Genomic DNA, 26,447 nt, shown 5'->3' with positions numbered 1-26,447 from the left:
GTAGGCACATGTTATTAGTAACACTTGAATTCTGTATTTCCAGGACAAAGTCAAAACCTTTATTTAATATATTTAAATATTTAAATTAATTACATTATTAATAAATTATATATAGTAAATAAATGATAAATTAAGATAAAATTAATATATTTAAATATTAAATATTTTTAAAAATACATTAAAACCATACTTCTGTAAACCAAAATACATTCCTGTTTGTCTTCTGGTGGGTGAAAAGCTGTAATTTTATGGTTTCTTTAAAGGGCTACATTTCTTCATCCACTCTAAAATGCCCAGTATGCAGCTGCTGTTGGGAGGACTGGTTATGCCTCTAGCCTTGTCTTCACACCTCCCTCTGTTTGCTACCAATTGTGCACAACTGGTAGCAAATGGGGATGTGGTGAACCAGAGCAGACAAACAATCTGCTTGAAAACTAATGTGTTTTCAGCCACGTGTGTCAGTACAAGGAAGATGTCAAGAGTATTAGATTGGAGTCTGAGGGCTTGATTTCTGATCATGGTCCAACCCAAGGATGGGCCAAATGATTGTGAAACCATGGCTTTTGAGTTCACATTGGTTGTAAAAGAGAACAATTATACTGTAACAAACTTCCTCTAATGCATTTGACTTCTCTACCAGCCTCAGATCCAGAAGTGCCACGTGCATGATTTTGCAGGTGTGGAAATGTTTTAGTTTGTTGTTGGTTTTTTTTACTCTATTTAGTTACACAACTTTGTAGTCTCCAGGAGAGCTCTACCTGGAAAGACCACGTGCCATTGCATCGTTCCAGTTAGAGGAGAGCATAAATTCATCTGAGAAAATATTTTTCCCCTCCATAACTTGTTTCTTCTTTCATTGTCTTCCCTCTCTGAGGTTGTGTATGGAATCACAGAACAACTGGGGTTGGCAGGGATCTCTGGAGACCATCCAGTCCAAGTCCAAAGGAGTGTCAAATAGAGCAGGTTGCTTGAGAACGTGTCCAGTTGGGTTTTGAGTATCTCCAGGGCTGGAGAGTCCACAGCCTCTCTGGGTAGCCTGTTATTTTGTTTGATCACCATCAACAACAACAACAATGTTTTTCTTATAATGTCCTGTATTTCAATTTGTGCCCATTGACTCAGTCCTTTCACAGGATACCACTGAGTGTTGATTGACTTGACCTTCATTACACCTTCTCATCTGGTATTTATATGCATTGTAAAGATCCCCCCTAAACCTACTGTAATTTTACATAAAATGTATTAAAAGCTGATCTGAAAACAAGTATAGTCCTTTTGCCTGTGTGTGATATGGTAAGAAACAGTTACTGATGTTGGAGATGTAACTTTCCAAATAAAACTTGCTTTGTAGGTTGTGTTAAGTAAATTAGACTCCTTTTACTTAAGTGTTGACTGATTTTGGAAATATCTGATTTGCACAGGTAATTTGGCCTACCTATATGGTCCATGCTGCCCTTTATTAGCAGTCAGTTGTTTTATTTCTTGTATTCCACTGATTTTTGCACCATGTCTTCCTATTCACAGCAGGAGGATTCTCTTTTTGCCACGATGCCACCTCTTTGTCCCATTGGGAGTCATTCCAAGGTGCAAAGCCCCAAATCAGTCACTGGAGGACTTGGAGCTTTTACAAAGGTATTTCTCCTGGCTTTTGTGCTGGGACAAGGAGCCCAATAGTGTCATTTCATGCCTGACTTGTGCCACTAACCATGTAACTCCAGTGCCTGTAGAACTTACTGGAACCAATGTGTCTTGCTGACGAGAGCTCTAGCACCTCTCAGAAATGTGTCTTGTATTCTTTTCTTTCCCTGTGACTCTGCTGTACCTGTGATCTTTCCTTTTATTGCCTCTTTCATCTTGTCTGTTTTTCCTTTGAATTGCTGTTGTATTGAGGCTGATATTTTAAAAGCTGTTTTGGTAGGATATGGTAAAAGTAAACTATAGTAGATCTGTCAGAAGCTTCTTAAAAAATAGTACAGTGATTTCTATATCTCAGACATTGCCACTTCTGATTATGTTTCCTTAAATGCTACTCTCTAGAATTTAAAGTTGTTTCTGGCAATATTAGGTGATCCAAGTAAAAGGTGGAAGAATGTTTCCTACCAGTTACAGTACCTGCAGCAATCTAACACAAACCTCTCCCCCCAAACATCCTTATTTCAGTTGCTGCCCTTAGGGATTAGATGTAGGTCCTATCCCAGAGAAACATAAAACACATACACAAGAGAATAATGTCAGCTGTAATGATTTACAATACCTATAGCTATTATATCAGTTGTAATTTTGCAGGATAGAAATAAAAAATTCAGGTTCAGAACATGCTCCGAACAGGAAGTTGCTTATAAATTTGAAAGTTTAATGTGGTGTTGTTTCATGCTGAGATGCAGGATCTGAAGAAGTCAGGTCTGGCCAAGTCCCTTGTCAGTATGACTAGTAGTTGTAATATTACTAGCAATTCCCTGATTTCTATGAGCATGTCTCAAATATGGGATGCTTTGTAAGTACAGACACCACCCCACACGCTTGTGTGTTGGGAGCAACCCTGAGTTAGAGTCTGTGTGGTGGTGAGAACCATGACTGTTGCCTGCCCTTCCCTGCTGACAGGCTGTCCCTGATTTAAGGTGTTTGCTTTTCTTACTGCTATTCCCTCCTGTTTTCCAGGTGATAATAAAGCAGGAGCCAGGAGAGCTGCCGCAGCAGCCGCAGGTCCCGGGGACGGGCGCGGCGCAGCCCTCGGTGCCGCAGTACGTCACAGTCAAGGGCAGCCACATGCTGGCCCTGTCTCCACAGAAGCCAGTCGTGAGCACGGGTGAGGGGACAGTACAGTCTAAGGTATGAGGCACTTGGGCATCTCTGGAGTGATGTAAGCTCTCTGTCTTGTGGTTTTATTGCAACACTTGGTGCTTCTCCCAGGGGGTTCGGGTTGCTTCTTTTGGCAGCACCGTCGTTTCCCTGTGTGCACAGAGTGGCTGGTATTGTACTTCCATGTAGTTCTTGGGAAGGGAGCAGGCTGGGCCTGCACTATTGCATTTTGTTGTGTACAGGGACATCTCCTGCTTCTGTCTAACCCACTGCAACAGTGTGGCAGAGGTGCTTTTGAACTGTCAGCCCAGAAAGCTGACTTCCATCATCAGCTCTTGCTGAAACTCATCCAGGTCTTTTTGGAAGAGAAGGTCAATTCTCTTTCGTAGGAATGCAGGCCTGCAACACAAGAGAACAGGACAAATAGGAAGCAAGGTGAAGACTGAGCCAGAACTAGCACTAGGTGAAATGGGTCCTACTTGAGAGGCAACTCAAGTGTTTTATTGTAGGAGTCGTGCCAGTGCAGTCCTGCTATGTCAGGAGTGACACATCTTCTGAGAAGGCTCACTGCAGTGACAAGATGACACATGTGTCAGAAATTGTCTCTATTCTTGCCTGCTTCCATTGTGGATAGAGTCAAATGATGTGCCAAGAATGAAAGATTACATACAGAACTTTCACGTTTGCATAAGTAAATACTTATTTGCATTTGCAACAGTTCATTGTCCTTTTTACTGCCTTATTTGCCTGTTTGAGCAGGTATGCAAACTCATGTTTCCCTGCAGTTACTGTCAACACATAAAATTGAAGCACTTTGTGGATTTTGCTTTGAGGCCTTACTTTTCCCAAGGAATCTGTTCCCATGAACGTGTTGAAACTGAATTTCTACATCTCTGTAATTTGCCAAGGCAAGCTGGAACTAAGCCATTCCTTATGTATCAGAAAAAAAGGAAGTCCCCTGTAATTTGAATGAACTTAATCTTTTGCGGGTGCTCTGAAATCCTGATTGTGTGTAAAGAGTTTATCGTTTTACTTGGGATTGGCCTCTTGCCGATTTAATTTTGTTTCTGAATGAAGCGCTTCTGTGCGTGACCAGACATGTATGGAGTGTCCTGAAATATCTGGAGACAAGGTCGTGCACCAGGATTCACATGCCAGCAGCACGTCATCCAACCCTTATTTGTTGCAGGTGGTTGGTGTCCCGGTTGGTTCTGCGTTACAGTCGACGGTGAAACAAGCGGTGGCTATAAGTGGTGGCCAGATCCTTGTGGCAAAGTCTGGCTCTTCAGTAGCAAAGGCTGTTGGTTCGAAGCAGGTTGTGACTCAAGGTGTAGCCAAAGCCATCGTGAGTGGAGGTGGAGGGACTATTGTTGCTCAGCCTGTGCAGACTATAACAAAGGCACAGGTTTCTTCCACAGGTGCTCAGAAAAGTACATCTCAAGGCTCAGGTAGAGTAATTTTACTCCTTTTAATAGCTCATGATGGGTAGGCTTTGAGGGTCTGTAATGATTTATTCAGCTGGAACATAACTATGTGTGGTTGAAAAACTTCAAAATGAGTAGAGAGCTCTGTAGGAAAGTTCAGGCTGACTGAGATTAAAGAAAATGTTAACTTATTATCTGTAGTAGGGAAGAGGGAGCACAAGTGCTTTAAAACATGCAGTGCTCTGTGAGTGGAGATCAGATAGATACGCTGGGCAATGTGCTGGAGACCTGGTAGACTTTCATGGAGCCAGATCTTACATTTTTGCCTGGCATTATGGTCCTTAGCTGCTCAAAGGGTTCCCCATAAATCCAACCAACAAGAGCCAGACTGTCCCTATTGCATTTTCACGTCCAACCCAGTGCTTACAGGTACAGGAGTATGGGAGAAGCACCCTGCCTGTGTCTGCACACAGCTGGCTCTAGCTGAGCACGCCAGCTGGGGCTCTGGACTGTCAGAGAGGTGCTGTGTGGTGCCTGGGGCTGGAGGAAGCCTGTAGACCCCATGGCTGTGCTGCTTTGGCCTGCAGCCATAAGTGGCACTGCACACAGAGAGATTTTTTTCCAGACCTATTAAAAAAACTCTCTGTGCATCAGTGGTGGAGTTAATCTGAGGTTAAGCCAGCTAAATAGGGATTATCGAAGCCTAGCTGCATGTCACTCCCAGTACTTTCATCCTGTGCAGATTTCAGTGCTTCCTACTTTCTGCAAGCAGCAGTTTTATTTCTTTTATTCTTTTTTTCTAGTGATGGCTACACTGCAGTTACCAGCCACCAACCTGGCAAACTTGGCAAACTTACCACCAGGCACCAAGCTGTATCTCACCACCAACAGCAAGAATCCTTCTGGGAAAGGAAAACTGCTTCTGATACCCCAAGGAGCCATCCTGCGAGCCACAAATAATGCTAGTTAGTCTTGCAGGGAAATTTAATGAGTTAAATAATGTAATCACTGCATAATTAATATGTTTGGCATTTTTGCTATGAAGCATCCTGGTGCTGTGGAAGTCAGTAATGAGATGGGGTTTCTTTGTTCATGACAACCCATATGAGGTGCTTTTTAAGGCTGAGATCTCACGAGTGGCTTTAGTTTTCAATGAAGCTGCTTTTCATGCTGTGCTCTCAATGCAGAAACATTTTTTTTGTTAATAGGCTTGTGAAACAAACTCTCTGTGAAATACTTGGAGAAAAACATGCTAAGATAGTTCTAAGGGGCAGTGCTTTGTTTATAATGTGCTGTTGCTGTAGGGAAGGAAAGCTTCAGGCTTTGGACTCTGTAGATGAAAAGATTGGTCATGAACCTTCTCCTCAATGCCATTCTTGAGACTGGGTTTGGGATGAGAGATGGATTGGGTGTAAACTTTTTGCTCCCAGCTCTGATTTGGCCTCCCTGAAGTATTGTTCAGTTTAATATATATCAGCAACCCAGCAGTAGAGTACATGGCACTGAAGAAGCAGATACTCTTGCTGAAGGTATTTTTGGGCTTGCGGTGGGAGCCTCTTTGGTTGAGATTTAGAGAGGCAGCTGGGTCAGTCCAGCTTTGAAAATCTCACAAGCATTGAGGAAGATCATATACTTGTGATTTTTGTGACAGAGCCATGAGTATTTTTTTTAGCCTTATTTCTTAATTAGAGACTGCAGAAAAGTCACTGTTCAGCTTGTTCCTTCTGGAGGCACAGCAATATCAAAGTGCCACTGCAAATTACTGCTTGGTATCCATTATTCTATTAACAAAATTGCATTGAAACAGCCAGTGAAATTAAAATTAAGAAGCCAGTGGGATTCAGAATATTTTTAGGGCTTTTGCTGCAGATTCATAACCTGCAAAAGAGTGATGAAAAGTCTGGTTATCTGTTGGACAGTGTTTTCATTTGATAAAGTTTGCTTGCCCACCAGCCCTCCTTATTCCCCTCATAGCTCCTTTTATTCATAGTGTTTGCTGAGCTGTAAGAGAGCACAGCAGCACATCTAAACTGTTCTGTACTGAGTAATAATGTTCCTTGGCTGCAAAACGTGGCACCAAATGTCTTGCCAAGTGTTTTCAAGTATTGTGTGTACAGGGATGCTTTAGCAGCTGACACTGTCTGATTACCAAAGGGTCAAGCCTTTTCCTCTGGTTACAGGTCTTCAGTCTGGATCTTCTACAAGTAGTGGAGGAGGAGGAGGAGGAACCCAAAGCACAAGCAGTAACCTGTCACAGCACCTCACCTATACATCCTACATCCTGAAGCAGACACCCCAGGTCAGTGGCATAAGCATTTCAGTTGAAGGACATTGACTGCAGTGGTGGATGTCCTGTGGTTCTTTAGTGCACAAAACATTCTTGGACTGTAGTGTCTAGATCCTGTTTACCTTTTCTCCCCATCTGCTTCCATCAGAAATTGTTCTGTAGCAAGAAGATTGTGTCCAGCTCATAGTGCAGAAGCATCCACTGTATTTAACAGTACCTTGCTTCAGAAGATGAAATGTTGTTGCATTATATCCACAGGCTTTTATCCTGTTTCTGTTGACTCTTAAGTGAGTTTCAAAGTGCTGACCTCCCTAACTTATTTTCTGGATCAGGGCACCTTTCTGGTTGGCCAGCCTTCGCCTCAGAGTTCTGGGAAGCAGCTCACTCCAGCATCAGTTGTTCAGGGCAGTGTAGGAGTTGGAGCATCTTCCACACAAGGACAAGCCCTAAAAGTGATAACTGGACAGAAAACAGCTCTGTTTACACAGGTAATGTGCAAATGATGTGGTTCTCACCAGTTACTGTTTTGTCAGATAAAGTATAGGAACCACAGGCCACACACTGAGAGCTTTTCCTTTCATAGTTGCTTGGTTTGATGTGCTTTTTTGTACAATTATGATGCTGGCTGTCCTATGATGAGGAAAGCTTATCATACTACAGATTTCCAGCTTGCTTTCTCTTCTCAGAGGGGGTCAGCTGCCAAGCGGTGTAAGCTTAGTTTGTAAATGAGCTCTGGGATTTCTCAGTGAAATGGAATTGGAAAACTGAATAGTGGCAGGTGCAAAAATATGTCTAAATATTTGAACCCTAGAAATGGATCACCTGCTAAAGCTGTTAAAATCTTTGGGTTTAGTATCCCTTTTTTAAAAAAAACTACCTTTCCTTTTCCTTCTTCTAAAAACTACCATATAGTCCCTATGAAATTCAAACTCCCCAAGAGTAGCTGTAATTGATTATCCAAAATTCAGGATTGATAGGCATATATTTGCAAAGTCAACAGTTTGATAAAGTTGATTTCTGAGGTGATAATTTTGTTCCAGCTATTATTGCCAGAATTTGATTTTTCCAAAAGTATTTTGAAAATATTTGGTAGTAATATAAAAAGCATTTTGTTTTGTTGTTGTTACCTTTTGGGTTGGTTTTTAAAGTCATTTAAAACCCGAACAAATAGACCTTTTTCCTTACTCTGCATTGTTTCTCAAAGGCTTCATCCAGTGGACAGACATCACTGGTGAAAATATCAGATGGGTCTATAAAATCAGTGCCTGCCTCATCCCAGCTCTCCAAACCTGGCACCACTGTGCTGAGAGTATCAGGAGGTGTTATCACCACAACTGCTGCTCCTGCCGTGGCCCTTCCCACAAATGGTGTCACCCAGGTGAGAAACAACCTTGCAGTATTCTGTAATGCAGTGTTTGTACTCCAGCCACTACAATCCCAGGAAAGGACTTGGACTGCTTTTTTCCGCTGTTGGTGTCCTTCCCGGTCAGCTTTCTGGTGGGTCTGCTCCTATTTGTAGTAACCAGACTACAAATACTCCTGAGATTACAGCTCCTCCACAGTGCTTTCAGAGGTTTCAGAGGCCAGCAGCAGCCCAAGTTTGTACTCCCTGGTCCTGGCTTTGTTCAGAGGATGTCACTGCTTTCCACCACAGGGGAGCTGTAGCACTGCAGCCTTGGAAGGAGGTGGTTTGGCATAGAGGGAGGTGGGAAGCAAAACATTTGTGTTCCTGGAGTGAATGCTCCTGTGTGTGGATGGAGCCACGTATCCAGTTGATGCAGGTTGTCCACCTGGAGTGGAGTTGCAGTTCACGGGGTGGGGAGGAGACAGCAAAACAAAGTAATTCCCTCTGAGGGTTCCCCAAGCCTACTTCTTTCCATTAGCCCCTAATCTTTGCTTCCCCCCTGCTATTACCTGTGGGGAGGCAAAGATTAAACAAGTGGAGATTTGACACCATGCTGTCACAGCCTCCATTCCGTATGTGCCATCATTGTGTGTGGGCTTTTGGACATGAACTTGAGAACCTCTTGCTTCTCAGTGAATGGTAGATAAATACTTGGGTTTGCTACTTCTAGATATTACCTCATTGTGTTTATTGTTGAATCATCTATGACATGAAAAGGAATTTGTTATCCCTCCTTGCCTCTTATGCAGCAAACAGATAATGCAGGTTCCAGTTCATCATCTCCTGGAACTCCTGCAACAAAGACATCTGGACAGCAACACCAAATCTGTGTAAGCCAGAGCCAGTCTACTTCATCAGTAGTGAATAAGACTTCGACTTCCACTGTTGTAAGTGTTGCTTCTTTGATGACTACGGCAACGCCTGTGACTGGAAAAGCTACAGTATCAGGTACTAAACTTCTTTTCCCAGAGAAAGTTAGGACCCAGGTGTGAGTTCTTTAGATGTCTTCACTATAAGTGGAAGAATATAGTCACCTGCATTTGTGACTGTGTAAAAGTAAAGTCATGCTTTCTAAAACATCTTACTAGCATAACTTTTGGCTTAGCCAATGAAATGTCTAATTAATTTGGCACCCTTTTGGCATTGACTGTATCTGTTACAAGTATTAGCACAGGTTGCCCTTTGGTATTGGAAAGGGATTTTAGTTTTCCTTCCAAGGTTCCCACTGTGTGCCTGTTCAGGAGCACAATGTGTCACTGAATGTGGAAACTATCAAGATACCAGCACTACTACAGACTTGATTAGTTTGTGAAAGTGAAACTCCACTGTACTCAGAGAACTTGCATGAGCAGAATTTGTCTCTGAGGCTTTGCATCACTCTATTTCGCTTGGAAAGGAGAGAGATGTTGATTAGAGGGAACTGAAGGCTTTGAAGTCAAAATCCATTAAGTACAGTGAAGTAAACTGGATCTGGGATGTTTCGAGGTAATAAAGATGGACTTGCCCTTATGTGAAGGGCAGTTCTCCTTATTCAGTTTTATTGTATTCCAGTATCTTTTGTGTGAGGGAGAGTAAATACAGCACGTTTGAGTGTTATGGGTTAAAATTGGAAATTTTCATTTAGATTAATTCACCCGCTGGCATGTTCTGTTCACTTGAAATGGTTTTTTGTGAAGTGAAAGCAGAGTAAAAATACAGAAAAGAGAAAATAAGTGACACTGAGCTCATCTGACAGCGTCTTTTTGAAGCAGCTCTTCTTGTTTCATCTGTACTCAGTCTTCCAAAGTTCTCCTTTTTTATGACTGTGTTTTACACAGAGCTTGAAAATAAACAGCATAGACTGCTAAGACTGACACAATCCTGCAAGAAGCAGTTGAGTATTTTTCTCTCTGCAAAGAAAGCCGCAAGGGTGTCTTTTTTTCTTTTTTTTTTAGTAGGAAATACGCCTCAATAAATAGCTTTCAGATTAAATTCCCATTTAGGTGTGAGAATGCCATCTAGATTTGGGTTTGGTTTAGGTTTTTTTGTAACCTGAGGCACTGACTTCATCATGGAAAAACTCCTTCAAGAAGCGCAGAAGAACCAGTGGCTATAAAATGTGTTATTTCAATGTATTAACAAACAAACAAAACCCCCAAACAAAACTGTGTTAAAATTCTGAACGTTGATGTTTTTAAAGGTAACTTTTTTAAAAGAATCTCAAATATTCCCTTGTTTTGCAACAAGCAGTCTCTCACCCATCAGGCTGATAGTTCAAAAGGTCCCTTCTCACTGGCCTTGCTGTTGGGTCCCTTGCCATCTAACCTGACACATCAGTATGTCACACACGAAGGAATGGGTAATACCAGGTGAACCTTCTTGCCTGGAGGTGAAAGCCTAACTTACCAGTGCTGGGCATCTTTTAAAACCAGGAGACATCTTCACCAGACCTTGCATATCTAGTACTTGGAAGGCAGCTATGTTTCTTAAACAATAATAAAAAAATATAAAGAGAAAGGAACTTCATCTCATAACAAATCATGAGTATAAAATTGCCATCATGAAGCTAAGGAATCCATTGTTGTTAATGTTTTAAAATAAAAAGCTATGAACTTCCACAATCTGAAGAAAAGTTAGCTATAGATTGAATACAATTACATGGAAAATAGCTGGTTAACCAGTAAAAAGGATGGACATAGGCCCAAATCACAGAGTTAATGTTGGCTGTGGTGGCTTGGGATGTCATCAAAGGAGATGACGCGTTGTGGAGGAGAGAGAGCTGACAGGTGCTGGGTACTCCTCACCCATGGGACTGTGGCACCACTTGGAGCTGTGCTGATTTCCACCCAAGTTATAGAGTGCTGCCATTGATAATGCTGTTAATATCTGGATGTTCTGCTTGTTCTTTTGGCCTTGACTTAAATCAGGGATTTAGTTCAGTCCCCACTTTAATGTACTTCCTAGCCTGATAAGCCATCCTTGTGGATGTATTCAGTGCATGTTAGAGAAAGACACTGAACACTCAGTTCAGGTACATCCTTCGTCAGACTTGCTGTACAGCAGCCTTGGGCTTGTCACTTAGTTGGAACACGGTTGACTGTGCCTTGCTGACTGCAGTGGATGCTGCAGCACTGGGACACCTCCATGGGAGTGGCTGTGTGAGTACAACAGAGCTGTAGTTCACTGGCTTACCAGACCCTTGAGCACAAGGTCTGGTTCTGACAAGAGTGTTTTACTCTGTGCCGAGCCTGCTTCAGTGGAAAGGTTTGTGTTACATCAATTTTGCTTAAGATTCCTTAGGCAATTAGGAAACTTGCTTTACAACTGTCAGAGTGCTGTGCAGCATGTAATACTGTGCACACTGTGGTGCAGCACTCCAGTGTTTCAGCCATCATTTGTGTCAGTAAAAACTTGTCCTGACAGTTCACGGAACTGCGGCTTGTTAAGAGGATGGCAGTGCTTGCTTACATGCCATCCTGGCTCAAGCAGAAAGGGAGAGAAGTAGCTGGAGATAAACTAACTGGTGTGTTTTATTTAACATTTTGTCTTCCGTTCTTCTTGCAGGGTTGCTAAAAATCCACTCAAATCAGTCTAGTCCACAGCAGGCTGTTCTGACAGTTCCCAGCCAGCTTAAACAGCTCGGTGTAAACACAGCTTCTGGAGGTGTTCAGACAATACTCATGCCTATGAACAAAGGTAAAGGGCAGAGGAGGATGACAGATGGTGTTTGAAAATCCCTTTGACACAGAATAGCACTTGGTCACTGTTGGAATACATGGTCCAAAGTAGAGATAGAAGAAAATGTAGCAAGGAATTCATCCCTAAACTTTGTGCTGCAGAAACATTGTGTTGCTTCTGAACATGGTTATTTGTCAAAGTGTATGAAATGTGATTTTTTTTTTCTTCTTTGTTGCCCCCTTGTTTTTTTTTTATCTCCAGTTTTACAGTCACTTTCTACCAGCAAAGTTTCAGCAGTTTCAGCTGTTACAGCAGCAAGTATGACTACCCCTAGTCCCTCTACAGTATCCATCACCAAAGGTAACAAGGAATTTCTCAGTAAGATGAGTAGTAGAAATAAGCTGGTGCTGCTTTATGCAAGTGGCCTGACTATGAAAGTAGACTCTGACTGTGGGTTCCTTTATTTCTATTATTAATAGGGTTTAAATCAAGTTAAAATGGCACCTGGGGACTAGGAAATCACATTGATTTCCCCCTCAACAAGTGCCAAAGCATAGACAAGTACGGAGAGAAATGGGGATGTCCTAGAAAGCTACCATGAGTACCTTAAACACTCCTAGTTTCAATCCGTATTTGCAGAACTGCATAGAGCAGCAAGCGTTCAGTCACTAACAAGTTCCCTAACTTCCTCAGACAGTGACTGTGGTGGCTGTGCTGGAGGTTGTTCTCCAGCAGCACTAGATGCAGACAGCATGTGTCTGTGTGCACAGAGGGGGAAGATGTACATTCAGTACCTCCCAGAATAAAGCGTGGGGCAGAGCTGAGACACTTGGAGGCCAGTTCTTGCAGAACTGTCCTGTGTCTCTCCATCCCAGGAGCATGACCAGACTGTCTGGGTGTTCTGGGTTGGGCACGTCTCTTGCTTCTGTCTCGCCAGAGTTCTGTCCCAGACGTGAGAAAGTTCAGATGTCAGAATCAGTGATGTCTTCAAAAAAGTTATTGCTTTGAGATGTCACTTCTGGCTAAAACTTAGTACCTTTCTATCCAGCTCTTTGTTTACAAAATGGCCAAGTACATTTGCAGCAGTTCAGTTTAGATCAGGCAGTCATATGCAAAACAGCAGCAATTGGTTATGCAGATTTTCTTAAAAGGATGAGATGTGAGCATGTTGAGATTTGGGGGAGGGGGAGGAACATGTTGTGGTGGCTCTCTTTCAGGAGAATTGAAGGTCAAATTTGTTCATGCTTCGCAATCAGGATGCAAACAACAAAGGAAGTGATGTTATGTAAGACCCTTAGTCTTCCTGGAGTCTCACAAGACACTGTTTATCAAGCTGGCTGGTACTTTTTGTCTTCAAATGTGTTATGTTTCTTTGAAGTTAAGATGGAGCCTGATTCAACTGGACAGAACTGCAGTTCTGTGGGTACCCAAGACAGCCAAGCAGCAGTGAAAACAGAAGAGAGCTCTGAACTTGGGAATTACGTTATCAAGTAATTGTTCATTTCTCTGTAAGGATTTCTGATCTTTGAAATACCAGGGGAATGGAGATGGTTCTAGGGACGCATACAGCGTGTTACTTTTGACTTAGAAATACGTCATCAAATCTTCTATCGCATACACTGCTGTAACAGTGCCAATCCTGTTGGGTGGCATTTGTTTCAGACTGTTGCAATATTTTTTTTGTAAATGGATTTCTATGCAAGGCTCATGAAAGGGGAAAAATTGAGTATTTGCAGTTGTTTTGGGCTTTGCTAAAATCACAAGCTGCTAAAACCTCTTTATCATCCTCTGGATGATAATTCCCATTGCTATTGTGTGTCCTTAGTAAGATTGAACTGCCCAGTGACATGCAGGTCAAAAAAGGGGCATCTGAAATAAATAGAACTGTCTATTTTCTGGTCTCTCTGGTCTTGTTAAGGTCATGTACTTCTGTAATTACTTAGCATGAGGGCTGCCTTGCTTCAGAATTGGAATTAAATAATAATGAGCATTTATTCACTGGATGCTGTGAAAGTGCTTATTAGTGGTTTTTTGCCAGAACTCAGCCTGCAGAATTTTCTCTGCATATTTCCTGCAGTGTGTAGGATGTTCCTTCTGCTCTTGATGCCTCCAGTGGCTGACTTTCCTGTCTCCGTGTTTTGAAGTTTTGTTATCCCGACATATCCCTGCAGACATTACCCTGATGGAGAGTATGTGTAGGAGAGAGGAATAAATCTTAAGTCACTACACACTGGAGATTATCTTAGTTAAAAAATAGCTATTGGAAAATACAGCTCCTGACAGCTAAATAGAGTACGTCTGGTTAAGTAAACTCCCGTAAGTACTAAGTGTCCCATGGAGTATCCCATGTTCCTACTGGGACAGCCTGCACTGGTAGGTGCATCTTATCCCTTAAAGTAGTGTTGCAGCTTGCACTTGATGTAGGGATTTCTTCCAAGCCTATTTTCAGTCTCTTCTGCTTGAAAATGTAGCTTCAGATGTGGACGCTTTTTGGCAAGAGAAAGGGCTGTTTGAAATACTTTCTCTGGATTGGGGCATAACAGTTTATCCTCATACTGCTATTTGTAATGTCTTGGGGCTAAAGACTTTAAACCATGCAGTGATTTTGAAACCTTTTGCAGCTGATTCATTGCTTCCAACAGTCTTCATTGTGATTCGTTTTATCCCTTGCAGCATAGAATATTTGGAGAACGTCCAGCAGCTTTTAACAGCAATAGTGAAGAAGGTCCCATTAATTGCTGAAAAAAGTAAGCAGTAAATGAAAAGACTTTGCTTCTTATTTTCAGTGTATCAACAGAATGCCTTGCATACTCTGCAGCCACAGAAGTTATTAAAAGGTGGAATGAAATGAAGCCATCCTCCCAGAGAGCTTTCTCCAGGGGTTATTCTAAAGATGCTTAGAATTAGGTTCTTCCAGTAAAGCCAAATACGTTGTTATCAGCCGTTAATAACTTGCATCTGGTTTTTGGTTACAAATAGATTGTATTTCTTCATATAATGGCTGCAAGTAGGTCTTCTTTTCCCTGGTTTGTCCTTAATGGATGTGCTTTTCTCTTCTTCCCTTTTTTCTTTTTTTTTTTTTCTTTTTTAAATATAATACCAGGATTTTAGAGTGCTTACAAGTACAATAACAGGTCAACACTGTAATGTGTTTGTTATTGGGGGTTTTGGTTTTTTCTAAACAAAAGGTGGTGATCTGCAGAGAAACATTTTATTTGTATATGGTACTTTATTATTTCATACCTCTTGCTCATGCACTTAACTGAAAATGTATCCACTTTCTCTGGTAACTAATGCACTTTTGAACACGTGGTCCTAGAGGCTGGGTGGGGCAGACCCTCTCAAGCACAGGCAGCAGAGTAGGAGTGGGAGGCACAGTAAAGCTTCCATTACATACAGCTCTCATGCTTTTCCCAGAAAACCTTTTCACTCTTGTTTTATTTTTACGTTGTAATTTGTTTGGGGGGGAAAAAAAGTTTTCCAAAGGAAGAGATTTTGCTCAGTAAGACAGACTTACAGGTCTACATCATACAGTTTTTGAGTGAAGAACAGGTGTTTCTGTATATGACCAAGACGGATGCTGGTTTTGCATCCAGACACCACAGTGTCAGTCCCTCTTGGAGAAAGCACAGTATTTGTAAGAATTAGTTAGTCATTGAGCCTGTGAGCATGATACACATTTCCCTCTTCCTTTCTGCTAAATAACATCAAACCCAGAATCCATCTTGCTTACTAAAACCTTGTTCAGTTTTTGACTTTGTGTTTTTTAGGTGAGGACGTAAGCTCTTTTTGTGCCAGTTCAGTGGAACAGTATTACAGCTGGAATATTGGGAAGAGGAGGGCAGCCGAGGTAATCCTCTCCTGTGTTTCATAAGCAATCATTAGGAATACAAGAAGGATTTCTGAATTATAGAGCCTGCCTTCTTGTTGGCTGATTTGTTTTCTGAATCAGTCTGTTCTTTTAAATGGCAGCATTCCTTACGGCAAGACACACTGACTTATGTTCAGGTAGTGATCCTGTTTATTGTTCAGAGGCTTTCTGAACCAGAAGGGATTCTGAAGGTTATTTTTCGGGTTATTCAAAATCAGATGGTTTTGAAACATTTTAAAACTCAAAATTTTTGCCAATTGTCCTGTTAGCACTTTATCCTCATCACTCCTCCGTGGCATATTACAGTCATGGCAATTTTATAAGACTTTGTCTACCTTTTTATGGGATTGTGTCTGCTTTCTGTAGGAAGAGAATCGAGGGATCTGCTGTAAACAGTGCTAGTGCTGAAGTAGATTGTCAGTTCACCAAAGATAAATATTTCAGTTAACCTGGACCTGTTTGTATTGTGGTTATGCTTCTCCCTATTTCTTTATAACTTTGCCATCTTGTGTAGTTTTACAGGGAAGATGTTAACATTGATTAGATCTTTTGCTGTTGCCAATGATTGCAGAGTTTAATCAGATTTTAAGAAGCATATTTGCTCTAGTGGATTTCTTGCACTATGCCATCTTAGGTGTTACTTGGGAGATGAGACATTTCAAGTCAAGACAAATTTGTCTAGGGCCCTGTAAATGCATGTCCCTTTTCTTGAGACTTACTTTGGATGATAAAGCAAAGTTTAAATGACCTGTCAGAAGTCATTCTGACTTCTGAGAAAATCATGTTCCTTTTTTCTCCTTGCAACCTGGATTATTGTTCTGGGCTGTAGCCTAACCTTAAATGTTTTAGCCAGTGTGATGAGCTTTCCCTTTGGTTTGTCACAGTGGCAGCGAGCAATGACAGTGAGAAAGATCCTACAGGAAATTGTAGAGAGGCATCCCAGGTTTCACAATATTACCCCTCTGAAAACAAAGCATGTGGTGCACTGGTGTCGATGCCATGGCTACACTCCACCGGACCCTGAGACCCTGCGGAACGACGAGGACTCGATTGAAGACGTGCTGACACAGATAGACAGTGAGCCAGGTGAGTGTGGAGGGACAGGAAGCTCCTTTCTGCCAAAGACACCGTTTATTAAATGCCTTGAGATCGTGTGTAAGTGCACACATGTGCTGCTGCTTTGTTCTGAACTCTGTTCGCTCTGGAATAACCAAAGTTGGAGACTGTAAGGGCAGGCCTGCAAATGAGGCTGTCCCTTGCCCATATTAGTCCTGATGTTTTTCTGGGGCCTCTTGGGTTTTATTGTGCTTTGGGTCCCATGGAGGCCCAGGGTAGATAAGTCTCATGAAAGATGATTCTTGCTCCACAAATATCATCTTTTATAAATGGATACACAAAGTAAGCATAGGGAGTAATGACATTTCTGCCCTTGGGCAAGCTTTAGCCTCTGTTAAGACTTACTGTGAAAACAGTATGAATGAGTTCAGCTGCAAAACAAAAACCCCAAACCTGGCAGTGGCAGTGTGGAGCTCAGTGTGGATTAGTTTACCTCTAAAAGTGAGGTGAATTGGCTTATGTGAAGCATCCCACTTTGTCTTACAGCTGCTACATTATTCCAGTAGGCATAGCTCTGGAACCCCACAGTTCATTTTAGTATGTATTAAACGTACATCTTTAATTTCATCCGTTCTTCACAGTTAAGCTCTCTCGTTTCAACTTCAGCTAATCCCTCTCCCAAAGCTGAATGTTTTTCTGTTCTGATCATTCAGGGATTTAAGGTATTTCACAGAAGTGTATGGAATGGATTATACTTTGCAAAATCTGACCCTGCGTTGCAGTTGTTGAAGGTGGAAAGGAAGGCTAATATCTACCTTTTAATATTTTTAGCTAAATCACTAGATTTTTCTTTGGCTTTGAAGTTTATTGCATAGTTTTCCACTAAAGGTTTTACTGGCTCATGTTGATCATGAAGAGAAGAGGTTGCCCTTTTGTCATTCCACTGTGAATGTCTTCTGATTTTTTATCTCAAAAATCATGATAATGTTTGTCAGAATGTGAAAGATGATTTAGTGCTACATGATGCCTGCATAGTAAAAACTTCACCTCTCCAAGCAAATTGAAGAGCATCAGACTGGTTTACCAGTTGCCAAAAAGCTTCTGTGAGAATGTCTGGGAGACTGACATTAGCCTGGTTTTGTTTGAAATGCAGCCTTCTTGATTGGTGTAGGTGCACATGAGGGAGAGAGGACCACAAGTGTCATAAAGATATAATTAGAACCCTCTCAGTGACTGTTTGCATTTCTGTGTATCTTTGTGTTTGGTAGGAACTACAAAAATAACTTGCAATTACCTTAATTTCTTACCATGTTTTGAGTGTGCATCTGTTTATAAACAGCTCTTCATAACCTATCATGTGTTTAATTGATTGCTTCTTTTTCAGAATGCCCTTCATCTTACAGCAGTGGTGAGGAGCTGTGCCGAAAAGTAGAGGAACTACAGCAATTTCTGAAACAAGAACCAGAACACGAAGAGGAAGTAGATATTCTCAACTTTAGCGAGCCATTAAAAATAAACATTAAGAAAGAACAGGAGGAGAAACAAGAAGAGATGAAGTTCTACATGGCTTCCTTGCCTGCATCAGAGTTCGTGAGGGACACTGCTGAGAAGGTAATAAGTGACTCATAAAGCTAATTGGAACTGTTGTTAAGCTAATTGTGGTCTTGCATTTATTTAGTTGCCTTTTTTTCATCTCTGGATTTTTTAATGAAAGTTTTTATAAATGCCCTGGAAAAATTGGGCCTTCTGACTCATGACACTCAGTTCCTGCTGCTGGCAGGAGAAAGGGAAGTGTACCAGCTGGCTGTATTGCAAGGCTTAGTACAGAAAAAAATCATCTTGGAAGGCTAAAAGCAAGGATAAATGAGGAGTGAGGAGCACTAGCACTGAATTTTTCCTGTGAAAGATCTGGACTTGTTTCTTGGACTAGTGCTGTTTAATAGCAACTCCTGAGAAGGGGTTGTGATAAAGATTAGGCCACAGCAAACTTCTCGACTGCTTGGATTGCTTCCTCCCATTCAAATCAGGGCAAAAGAAAGGGAGAGGGAGGTGTTCTGTCACCGCAGCAGGGAGGAGAGAGAGAAGACTGGCTTGGCTTGTAGGAAAGAGTGCTCGCCATTGTACCAGCGGAGACGGGAGCAGCAGGAGCGGTTTGCGTGCAGCAGTTGTGGGAGAAAGAAAGGATCTCTGTCTCCACCTCACATGCTGACATCAAGGGACAAAGCTTTGGCTCTGCAGTGTATCCAGACTCTTGCTACATAGGTGACAAAGGCACGGACACAATGAGAGTGGGACTGAGGGATGAAACACTCTTTTGATGTGGAACTTTTGTGCCAGGAGTACTGTTCAAAGTGGTTTCAGTTGCCATAGTTGGGTGCAGGGAAGATGATGAGTAGATGGATTGAATATATGTACAGTTTTAAAATAGGGCTACTGTTCTCAATCCAAATATACCCAATGCAGCCTGGGTTTTGTGTGAACTTTCTGAAATAAACATTAAAACCTGCTTTTGTTTCTTCTGACTTTTAAAGACATTTCTGCAGGCTGTACTAATTTTCCCCAGATTTTTTTTTAAATGAAGCCTGAGATTATATTGCTTGGAAGTTCTGCAGTGTCTGCTTGCTTCTTTTTTAATTACCCTTTGTAATATTTTTTTTTCCTGTTAATCTCATCAAATCTGTAGTACAACTGTAGTACAACGTGAGTTGTGTTATTTGATGTACTAATTTTTTGTCCTCTCATATTTTATAGATAGGGATTTCTTTTCAACCTGCTGAGGTACAAAAGAATGTTTATGCATCAGTAATAGAAGATATGATTTTAAAGGTAAGAAATTATTTCACAATAAGGACTTAAATGTAATTGTATTAACTCAGTAATTAAAAAAAATTGAATATCTTTATTAATATGCATTTATCAAATTAGGAGATCAGGGTCTGATATCTGTCTTTCTGCACATATAGGCAGGTATAAATCTGCCCAAAGAGTCATACACCTTTGTGAGTGTTTCCAGCTTTCTAACTGATTTGTTGACTTGGACACAGAACAGTGATTTGCAGATTCTCACTGCCACTGAGATACTGACTCATTCTGTAATTTTGAAAATGCCTCTTACTTTGTCCTTCCCTTCATAACTGGGGGTTAATCTGCCAGAGTTGTGTAAGACTTGATTATTTTATACAAAGTTAGCTATTTTTCCCTAAATACCTTTTGGGTGCTTTGCTTGTGTTGTCTCTGCTGGGAAACTGCTGAATTCCTGCAGACAGTAACAATTCTGCCTTGTGTGAGAAACCGTTTCTCTATCGTAATCGCTTTTGGAAGAACAGAGAAATGGTTTTGTACCAGCTTGGAACAGCATGGAGCTGGAGTTCTTGGGTTTGGACTGAAGCTAACACAGATTATTTCTAGCAGCACTCTGCTGTATTTCATGCCAAAGATGATTTTTGGGATTCTTTTTACAGGGTGCTCCTTATTAGAAGGTGAGTTTTGAAAAAGCTGATTGATTCCAGGTGGCACACGCACTCGTGTGCATGCCTGTGCTGTGCTCTGCTCCCCGTTACTTACTATAGTTAAATTCTGATATAGATACATCCATTTGTAGACACAGATTGTAACCATCAGGTTGCTCCATTACAACTGTAGAGTTATGCCAATTTTCCTGACTGAATATCCCAGAAATCTCTGCTCTGGTCTTGACACAGCACAGAAAGACAAGAGCCTTAATTACTTTTGACTGAACCTTGGTTAAGCCAAGTGTTGGGCATACACCTGCTGGCTTCTTGCTGCCCAGGCTAGAAGGTTTCTGAGGCAGTGTCTTGACCACAAGGAGTAGTTGGCAAGCATGTGTCAGCTCCCAGGAGAATATCCACAGTCTGCCATGTACAAAACCAGCTCTGGTGAGTGAGAGGAAGGGCCCTGAAATGCTCTTTGAAACACAGGCTCTGGAACATTGGATCCACCCTGCTGTGCGCTTGCTGCTCTGCAGGTCCAGAGGGAAACCAGGCTGGGCAGTTACAGTCTAAGCCCTGTGCGTCTATTGGTCTCTTTCTTTGTGTTAAATATGCATGTCTTAAGTAATAAAACTCACTTGGGCATTTTGAGCTGCCCTCTGCTGATTGATTGAGGATTGAAGTGAGCTAAAATTTCAGCTGCTCTGACACTGCTACTCGAGCAAATAGCAAGTTTCCTGACTCTTTTTGTAATGCTGTCTCCTCTCGCAGGCCACTGAACAGCTCATGAGTGATATCCTGCGGCAGGCGCTGGCTGTGGCGTATCAGACGGCTCCTCACAACAGGTACAGCAGCTTGGTTCTGTGGGACCACTTACACCAGCACTGAGGGCTTGAATGGCTTGAGACATTTAGTCAGTGTGGGGCTCAGACCATGAGAGTGAGGGAATTTGTGGACTATATTCTGGGAAGATCCAAGCCTTATAAGGGCATTCATCATCTCCTGGCTCCATAGTGGCAAAGGATGGAAACATAAACAACATCAAAGACTGGGGCAGGATTCTCTGGCATTGCCACACCCAAAGGCAGATGACCTGTTTCTACAGAGCCATGTTGGAAGGACCTGCTAACTCTTGTCCATCTCAGGTTACTGTGTAGACAACTTAGCCATGGCCTGCCAGAACTTAAACAACCTAAATAATCTCTGTATTTTACTGATATACACTTCTCTGGCTCAGATATTGAGTGATTTTTATAGAATCATAGAATGGTTTGGGTTGGAAGGGACTTTAAAGACCATCTCGTTCTAACTCCTGCCATGGGCAGGAACACCTCCCACTAGACCGGGTTGCTCAGAGCCCCATCCAGCCTGGCCTTGAACACTTCCAGGGATGGGGCATCCACAACTTTCTCTGGGCAACCTGTTCCATTGCCTCACCACCCTCAGAGTAAAGAATTTTTTTCTAATATCTTATAATTAGGCCACATTTTGATTTCTGTTCAGCAGAATGATTTGGGATAGCTTGAAATTGATTAAAAAATAACACTATGAGAAAATGTTTAGTTTAAATATTCACTTGTATGCAATGTGTAAATGTTTATACAATATACATAAAATGTATGTGTATGTGTTATATGTAGAAATACATACACAATGTCTGTGCTATAGAAGGTTAAGAATTAATATTTCAGCACTTGATATTCCTGTCCCAGTACCCAAGAGGTTTCCCTCAATCTCGAGAGTGGCTTTTTTTGTGCTGTGACATTTTAATGCTTTTCCTGTGTTGCTCTAACACCTGCTCTCATATAATGTTTTTGATTGATATTTTTATTCCCCCCTCCCCCCACATTGGTAAATTTATTGGCTTGCTGCTTTATGGACACATGCTTTTTTATGTATTATAATAGCATCTCTGATGCATTCCCTGCAGGACTCCAAGAGAGATCACAGTGATGAATATTCACAAAGCCATCTGTAATATTCCCTTTCTTGACTTCCTCACAAACAAACATATGAAGATACTAAATGAGGAACAATGAAATAGAGCAGAGAAGATGCTACAGGAAAGGTGGATTTATGACTGAAGTTGGGTTGACAAATCCAGTATTTCTGTAGGACACTTATATACTTTTATAACATTGGGCTACTAGATTGTTACCTCCAATTAAAGATGCACCTTAATGCAACAAAATGATGCTCTGTTCCAAATCAAGTTGTTAAATGTCAGTGTTTACTTGGTAAGTGTGTGTTCAGTGGCTGAACAAACATTGTCAGTTTGCATTGAGTTGCTAGCTGTGAGAGACTCCACAGGCCTGGTTCCTCTGAGACAGCTCTATTGATGAGATTGAACTGGGTTTTAAGATAAAAATTATGCTTTTTGATGCAGTCTACATATGAGTTGGTTTCTCCATGCAGTGGGCAGGGCACTTGCTTTGGCACTTGAGTGTGAGAAAAGTCTAAGGCAGCTTTTAAAGGTGGGTCATTTGAGTAGATGGATGGGGTAGGTTTGGATGTTGGGGAGCAGAAAGCTGATGGCTGCAAAAATTCTGCCAGTCCTGCCCGAGCATGATGTGTGTGACTGAGAACACACCTGGGTAAGCTGATCAGTATCTTTCTCAGCTAAGTGTCACCTCACCAAATTCCTTACCACTCTAGAGGAGGTATCAGATGCTGCTTTTCTTAGTCACCTCAGAAAGGGTAGACTGGCACATTTTCAGTCAAGATGAGCAAACCACGGTCAGGCCTGGGAAGATTTGACTGACCACTTGTCCTGCATGGGAAGGGAAGGAGCAAGGACAGCGTTCAGTGTTTGTGGGCTTGGACTGGCTGAAACACTTTGCTTGCCCAGCAAGTGCCTCCCCAGGCTGTCAGAAGGTTTGGAGTGTGCTGGAGGGCAGGTGACCAGCTGTGTTGTACAAGTTTTAATGTTTTGGCAGTGTTCATTAATGATCAGCTTAGACTGAAGTGCTGTGGGAGCAGCACTGCTTTGGATTAAGTTCTGCTCTACACAGCCTGATTAGGATGAAAAAGTCAGGGATTTGCTGCTTGTGGGGAGATCCTCTGATGTCTTGACTGCAGGAAGAAATTCTGCTACTAACCCCAGCACTTACCTGTCTCAGGAACATCACTGGTGAGGGAGACATGTCTGCAGCCTGGCTACCAACACCTCGCTGGAGAAGGCTTCGCTGACAACATCCTGACCACCTCACATCCACCACCCCTTTGTCCTGCCTCATGGGGGCTTGCTGGTAGTGTGAATAAGCCATTGTGAAGCTGGTGGGACTCCTGTGGGACTGTCATGCTTTCAGCGTGCTTGTTTTGTGTGGCAATGCTGTCGTGTGGGTGGAGCATGGGTCAAACAGCCAGAACCTCCAATGTGCTGATCTCAGCTGGGTCTCTGATCTGCTGCATGGCCTTTGATTTAATCACTCTGTGCCTCAGTTTCCCCATCTCTGAGCATGGGGAGCAGGATACCTACCTCACAGGGGTGTACTGAGGCCTCGCTCTTGTTGGTGCCGTGCTTTGACAATACAAAGCCTTTTATAAACATTAAGCTACAGTTGTCTTTCCTGGCCTGGGGTAGGAACAGAAATCTTCAAAATGTTATCTTTTGGTGCTTTTTTTGGGTAGAAGACAGATGATGGTAACTCCAGTAGTGTGCACGAACTGTGAAAAATGGTTCAGTTAAAGGGTGGCTTCAGGCTTTGAAGGAGAGTAGCACAGGTTTAATGCAGTTGTTAAACTGAAGAAAGCACTGTGTACCTCAGATGAGGTCCTGCCTGTCTTCTCCTTAAGTAAAACTAGGGTCTGCAGGAAAGCCCCTCTCAGTTCATCACAGCTAACAGGGAGCTGTAGTTCTCTTTAATGTAAGAGTGGCAAAACCTGACCCTTGAATCCAGGAAATGGGACCAATGGATGAAATCCAAACAGCATTCAGAGAAGGACTTAAATGCCCCCTGGGAAGGACGTTACAGATGCTCTGGATTCAAAAGCTAATCCTGGCTTGTTCGGGTGAGCTGAGTGCAGGATTGCCTGCGAAAGGAAAGGGCACAGCTTAGCCCTGACATTAGTTTATCAGCAGAGGTCAGTGTGATGGAGTCAAGCAGTGGTGATTATGTTTCAGCTCAGTGTGGAGTAGAGAGGAATCCCAGTAGCTGGGGAACTGCAGGCCCCATGCTTTGTAGGCTGTAGTGAATTCCAAGCCTGTACTTTCAGGCACCCCCGTGTGCTTCTTTTAGTGCATAAAAAGAAAAGAGAAGGGCATTTTCAAGATCTGTCACTGTCAGGACAGCCTGCAGTTTGTGTGGGAACAGCCTTTTGGGCAAACTCAGTCGTGCTATGATCTGCAATGACCTTGAGTAGGGTGTGCAGTTTTGGGCAGCACAATATAAAAAAGACATTAAGCTATGAGAGAGCATCCAAAGGAAGCCACGAGAATGGTGAAGGGTCTGGAGGAGAAGCCTTATGAGGAGCAGCTGAGGGCACTTGGTTTGTTCAGGCTGGAGGAGACTGAGGGGAAACCTCATTGCAGTTAAAACATCCTCATGAGGGGAAGCAGAGGGGCAGGTATTGATGTTTCTTGTGACCAGTGACAGAACCCAAGGAAATGGCACAAAGCTGAGTTGGGGGAAGATTAAGTTGGATCTCAGGAAAAGTTTCTTCACCTGGTGGTTGGGCACTGAACAGACTCCCCAGGGAAGTGGTTGCAGCACCAAGCCTGCCTGAGTTCAAGAAGCGTTTGGACAGCGCTCTCAGGCACATGGTGTGACTCTTGGGGTGTCCTGCACAGGGCCAGGAGTTAGACTTGATGATCCTGATGGGTCCCTTCCAACTCAGCATATTCTATGATTCTGTGACACAGATTTCCAGCCCCTGTCTCTTGTGGGCTTAGTTTCTGGGATTGTGATATGCCCAGAGCAACTTTGGAGGATGCAGGAGCTTGTCTTTGGGCATCTGTTTGCAAATTGTGGCTTCTTTGCCTGTGTCCTGCTTGTCTGTGAGGAATGGAATTTCAGAATGAGTCCTGGACCTGGCTCTGAAGCAGGCAGGTAATGACTCCTCATTCTTAATGGGATTCTTGCACAGGGGATCTATTGCTACATTTCTGAGCAACCACAGGTTATTCTCCTAGGAGATGCATATGAATACTATATAAAGTTTGCTGAAGAAAAATAAATTGTTAAAAGCAGATAGGAAATGACAAATTTGTTTAGTCCTTCAGATGTAGGAAACGTTTGCAACAAGTTCTTTGCATTTTGATGAATAGTGGTGGGAGAAAAATTTGTTGGTGAGAAGTTCCTGTGGGAATTGCTTGGAGATGAGGTAGAGATTGTGGAATTTCACACACCTGTTCAGGTGTTTGTGGAATGCTACATGTGATATGGTGTGTTGAAATGTTATGGTGTATTTCTCTGGCTTTTGAAAGAGTCTGGATACAAGTTAAACATCTCTTTACAAATATTGCCCCTATTTGTAATGCTGAGTGTTTAAATCCTTCATGTTATCTGTATTATACTGTATAATTGTGTAAGATACGTATGTTTACAATAAATTCTTTTATTAGCTGTGCCCTAGCACAATTCTAATTTGTCTTGACTGTCACCTGTCACTCAGCGTTTCTCCAAATCCGCAGATACTTTTGTGCTCTGTGTATTCAGAATGTCCTAGTTAGTTCTGGATAAAAATTGCTAGTTCTGGAACTGATCTGAAGGAAGAGGTAATTTTTCCCTTTCCTAGTTATTTTAAAAAGCTCCTGGTTTTGGAGGCTGGGGGAAAGGAAGCCAGGAGCTGAGCTCCAATCTTTCGTCCTCCAGAGCAGCCTGTTTAAACAGCAAGTCATTGGTTTACATGGAAGATTGAAAAGCAAGGTGGGTTGAGGTTGGCCAGCTGCCAGACGCCCACCCAGCCACTCTCACTCCCCTGCAGCAGATGAAAAAGCTTGTGGGTCAGGATAATTTACCAGAGAATCATTTAGTTTGGAAAAGACCGCTAAGATCATCGGGTCCAACAGCAAACCCAGCACTGCCACGTTCACCACAAAACCGTGTGCCCAAGTGCCACATCGGCACATCTGGTAAATCCCTCCACCGATGGGGACTGCACCACTGTTCTGCTCAGATCAAGGCAGTCTCTGTAGATAAAAACAGGGACATCACGTACCAGTTACTGCCATAGGCAAAACAGACTCGACTTGGGGAAAATTAGTTGAACTGATTGCCAAATAGAGCTGGATGGTGAGAAACAAAGACAAGAAAAAACAACTGAAAAAAAGCGTCGTGTCCCCCCCTCCTCCCTAACTCCTTTTTTTCCTCAGATTGACTTCTTCAGTCCTTCATTCCCGACTGTTGCCTCCTCCGTCCCTCAGGCACCGGGCTCAGCCGGCTCCTCTCAGGGGTTCGGCTCCCTCGGCTGCCCGGGGGTGGCGGGAACCGGCTGTGTCCGGCACAGGGCAGCCCCTGCCCTCACAGAGACCCACACACACACTGCCCCCCTGCCCTCA

The 26,447-nt window shown here is 42.5% G+C and overlaps 1 protein-coding gene across 8 annotated transcripts in view; it reads left to right on the top strand.

Moving 5' to 3' along the window:
* Positions 1 to 26,447, top strand: part of YEATS2 (YEATS domain containing 2) — a 69,605-nt gene that overhangs the window by 23,189 nt on the left and 19,969 nt on the right. For 3 of the 8 annotated variants that reach the window (XM_027686244.1, XM_027686243.1, XM_027686237.1), the window contains 18 exons: positions 1,525 to 1,632; positions 2,659 to 2,829; positions 3,989 to 4,247; positions 5,027 to 5,188; positions 6,404 to 6,522; positions 6,843 to 6,998; positions 7,715 to 7,888; positions 8,665 to 8,863; positions 11,459 to 11,590; positions 11,834 to 11,932; positions 12,951 to 13,062; positions 14,246 to 14,319; positions 15,343 to 15,422; positions 16,328 to 16,529; positions 17,884 to 18,110; positions 19,251 to 19,325; positions 20,720 to 20,793; positions 21,879 to 23,738. In XM_027686244.1, coding sequence (XP_027542045.1) covers positions 1,525 to 1,632; positions 2,659 to 2,829; positions 3,989 to 4,247; positions 5,027 to 5,188; positions 6,404 to 6,522; positions 6,843 to 6,998; positions 7,715 to 7,888; positions 8,665 to 8,863; positions 11,459 to 11,590; positions 11,834 to 11,932; positions 12,951 to 13,062; positions 14,246 to 14,319; positions 15,343 to 15,422; positions 16,328 to 16,529; positions 17,884 to 18,110; positions 19,251 to 19,325; positions 20,720 to 20,793; positions 21,879 to 21,987 — 2,532 coding nt within the window. In that variant the 3' untranslated portion in view covers positions 21,988 to 23,738. Of the gene's footprint in view, positions 1 to 1,524; positions 1,633 to 2,658; positions 2,830 to 3,988; positions 4,248 to 5,026; positions 5,189 to 6,403; positions 6,523 to 6,842; positions 6,999 to 7,714; positions 7,889 to 8,664; positions 8,864 to 11,458; positions 11,591 to 11,833; positions 11,933 to 12,950; positions 13,063 to 14,245; positions 14,320 to 15,342; positions 15,423 to 16,327; positions 16,530 to 17,883; positions 18,111 to 19,250; positions 19,326 to 20,719; positions 20,794 to 21,878; positions 23,739 to 26,447 lie in introns of those variants that run through there. The other 5 variants (XM_027686241.1, XM_027686240.1, XR_003534737.1 and 2 more) reach the window with 4 other exon arrangements.

The sequence above is a fragment of the Neopelma chrysocephalum genome, unplaced genomic scaffold (assembly GCF_003984885.1).
Source record: "Neopelma chrysocephalum unplaced genomic scaffold, ASM398488v2 Primary Assembly neopelma1_70, whole genome shotgun sequence".
In the NCBI taxonomy this organism is placed as follows: Eukaryota; Metazoa; Chordata; class Aves; order Passeriformes; family Pipridae; genus Neopelma; species Neopelma chrysocephalum.
This window is presented reverse-complemented; position numbering and strand designations above follow the sequence as displayed.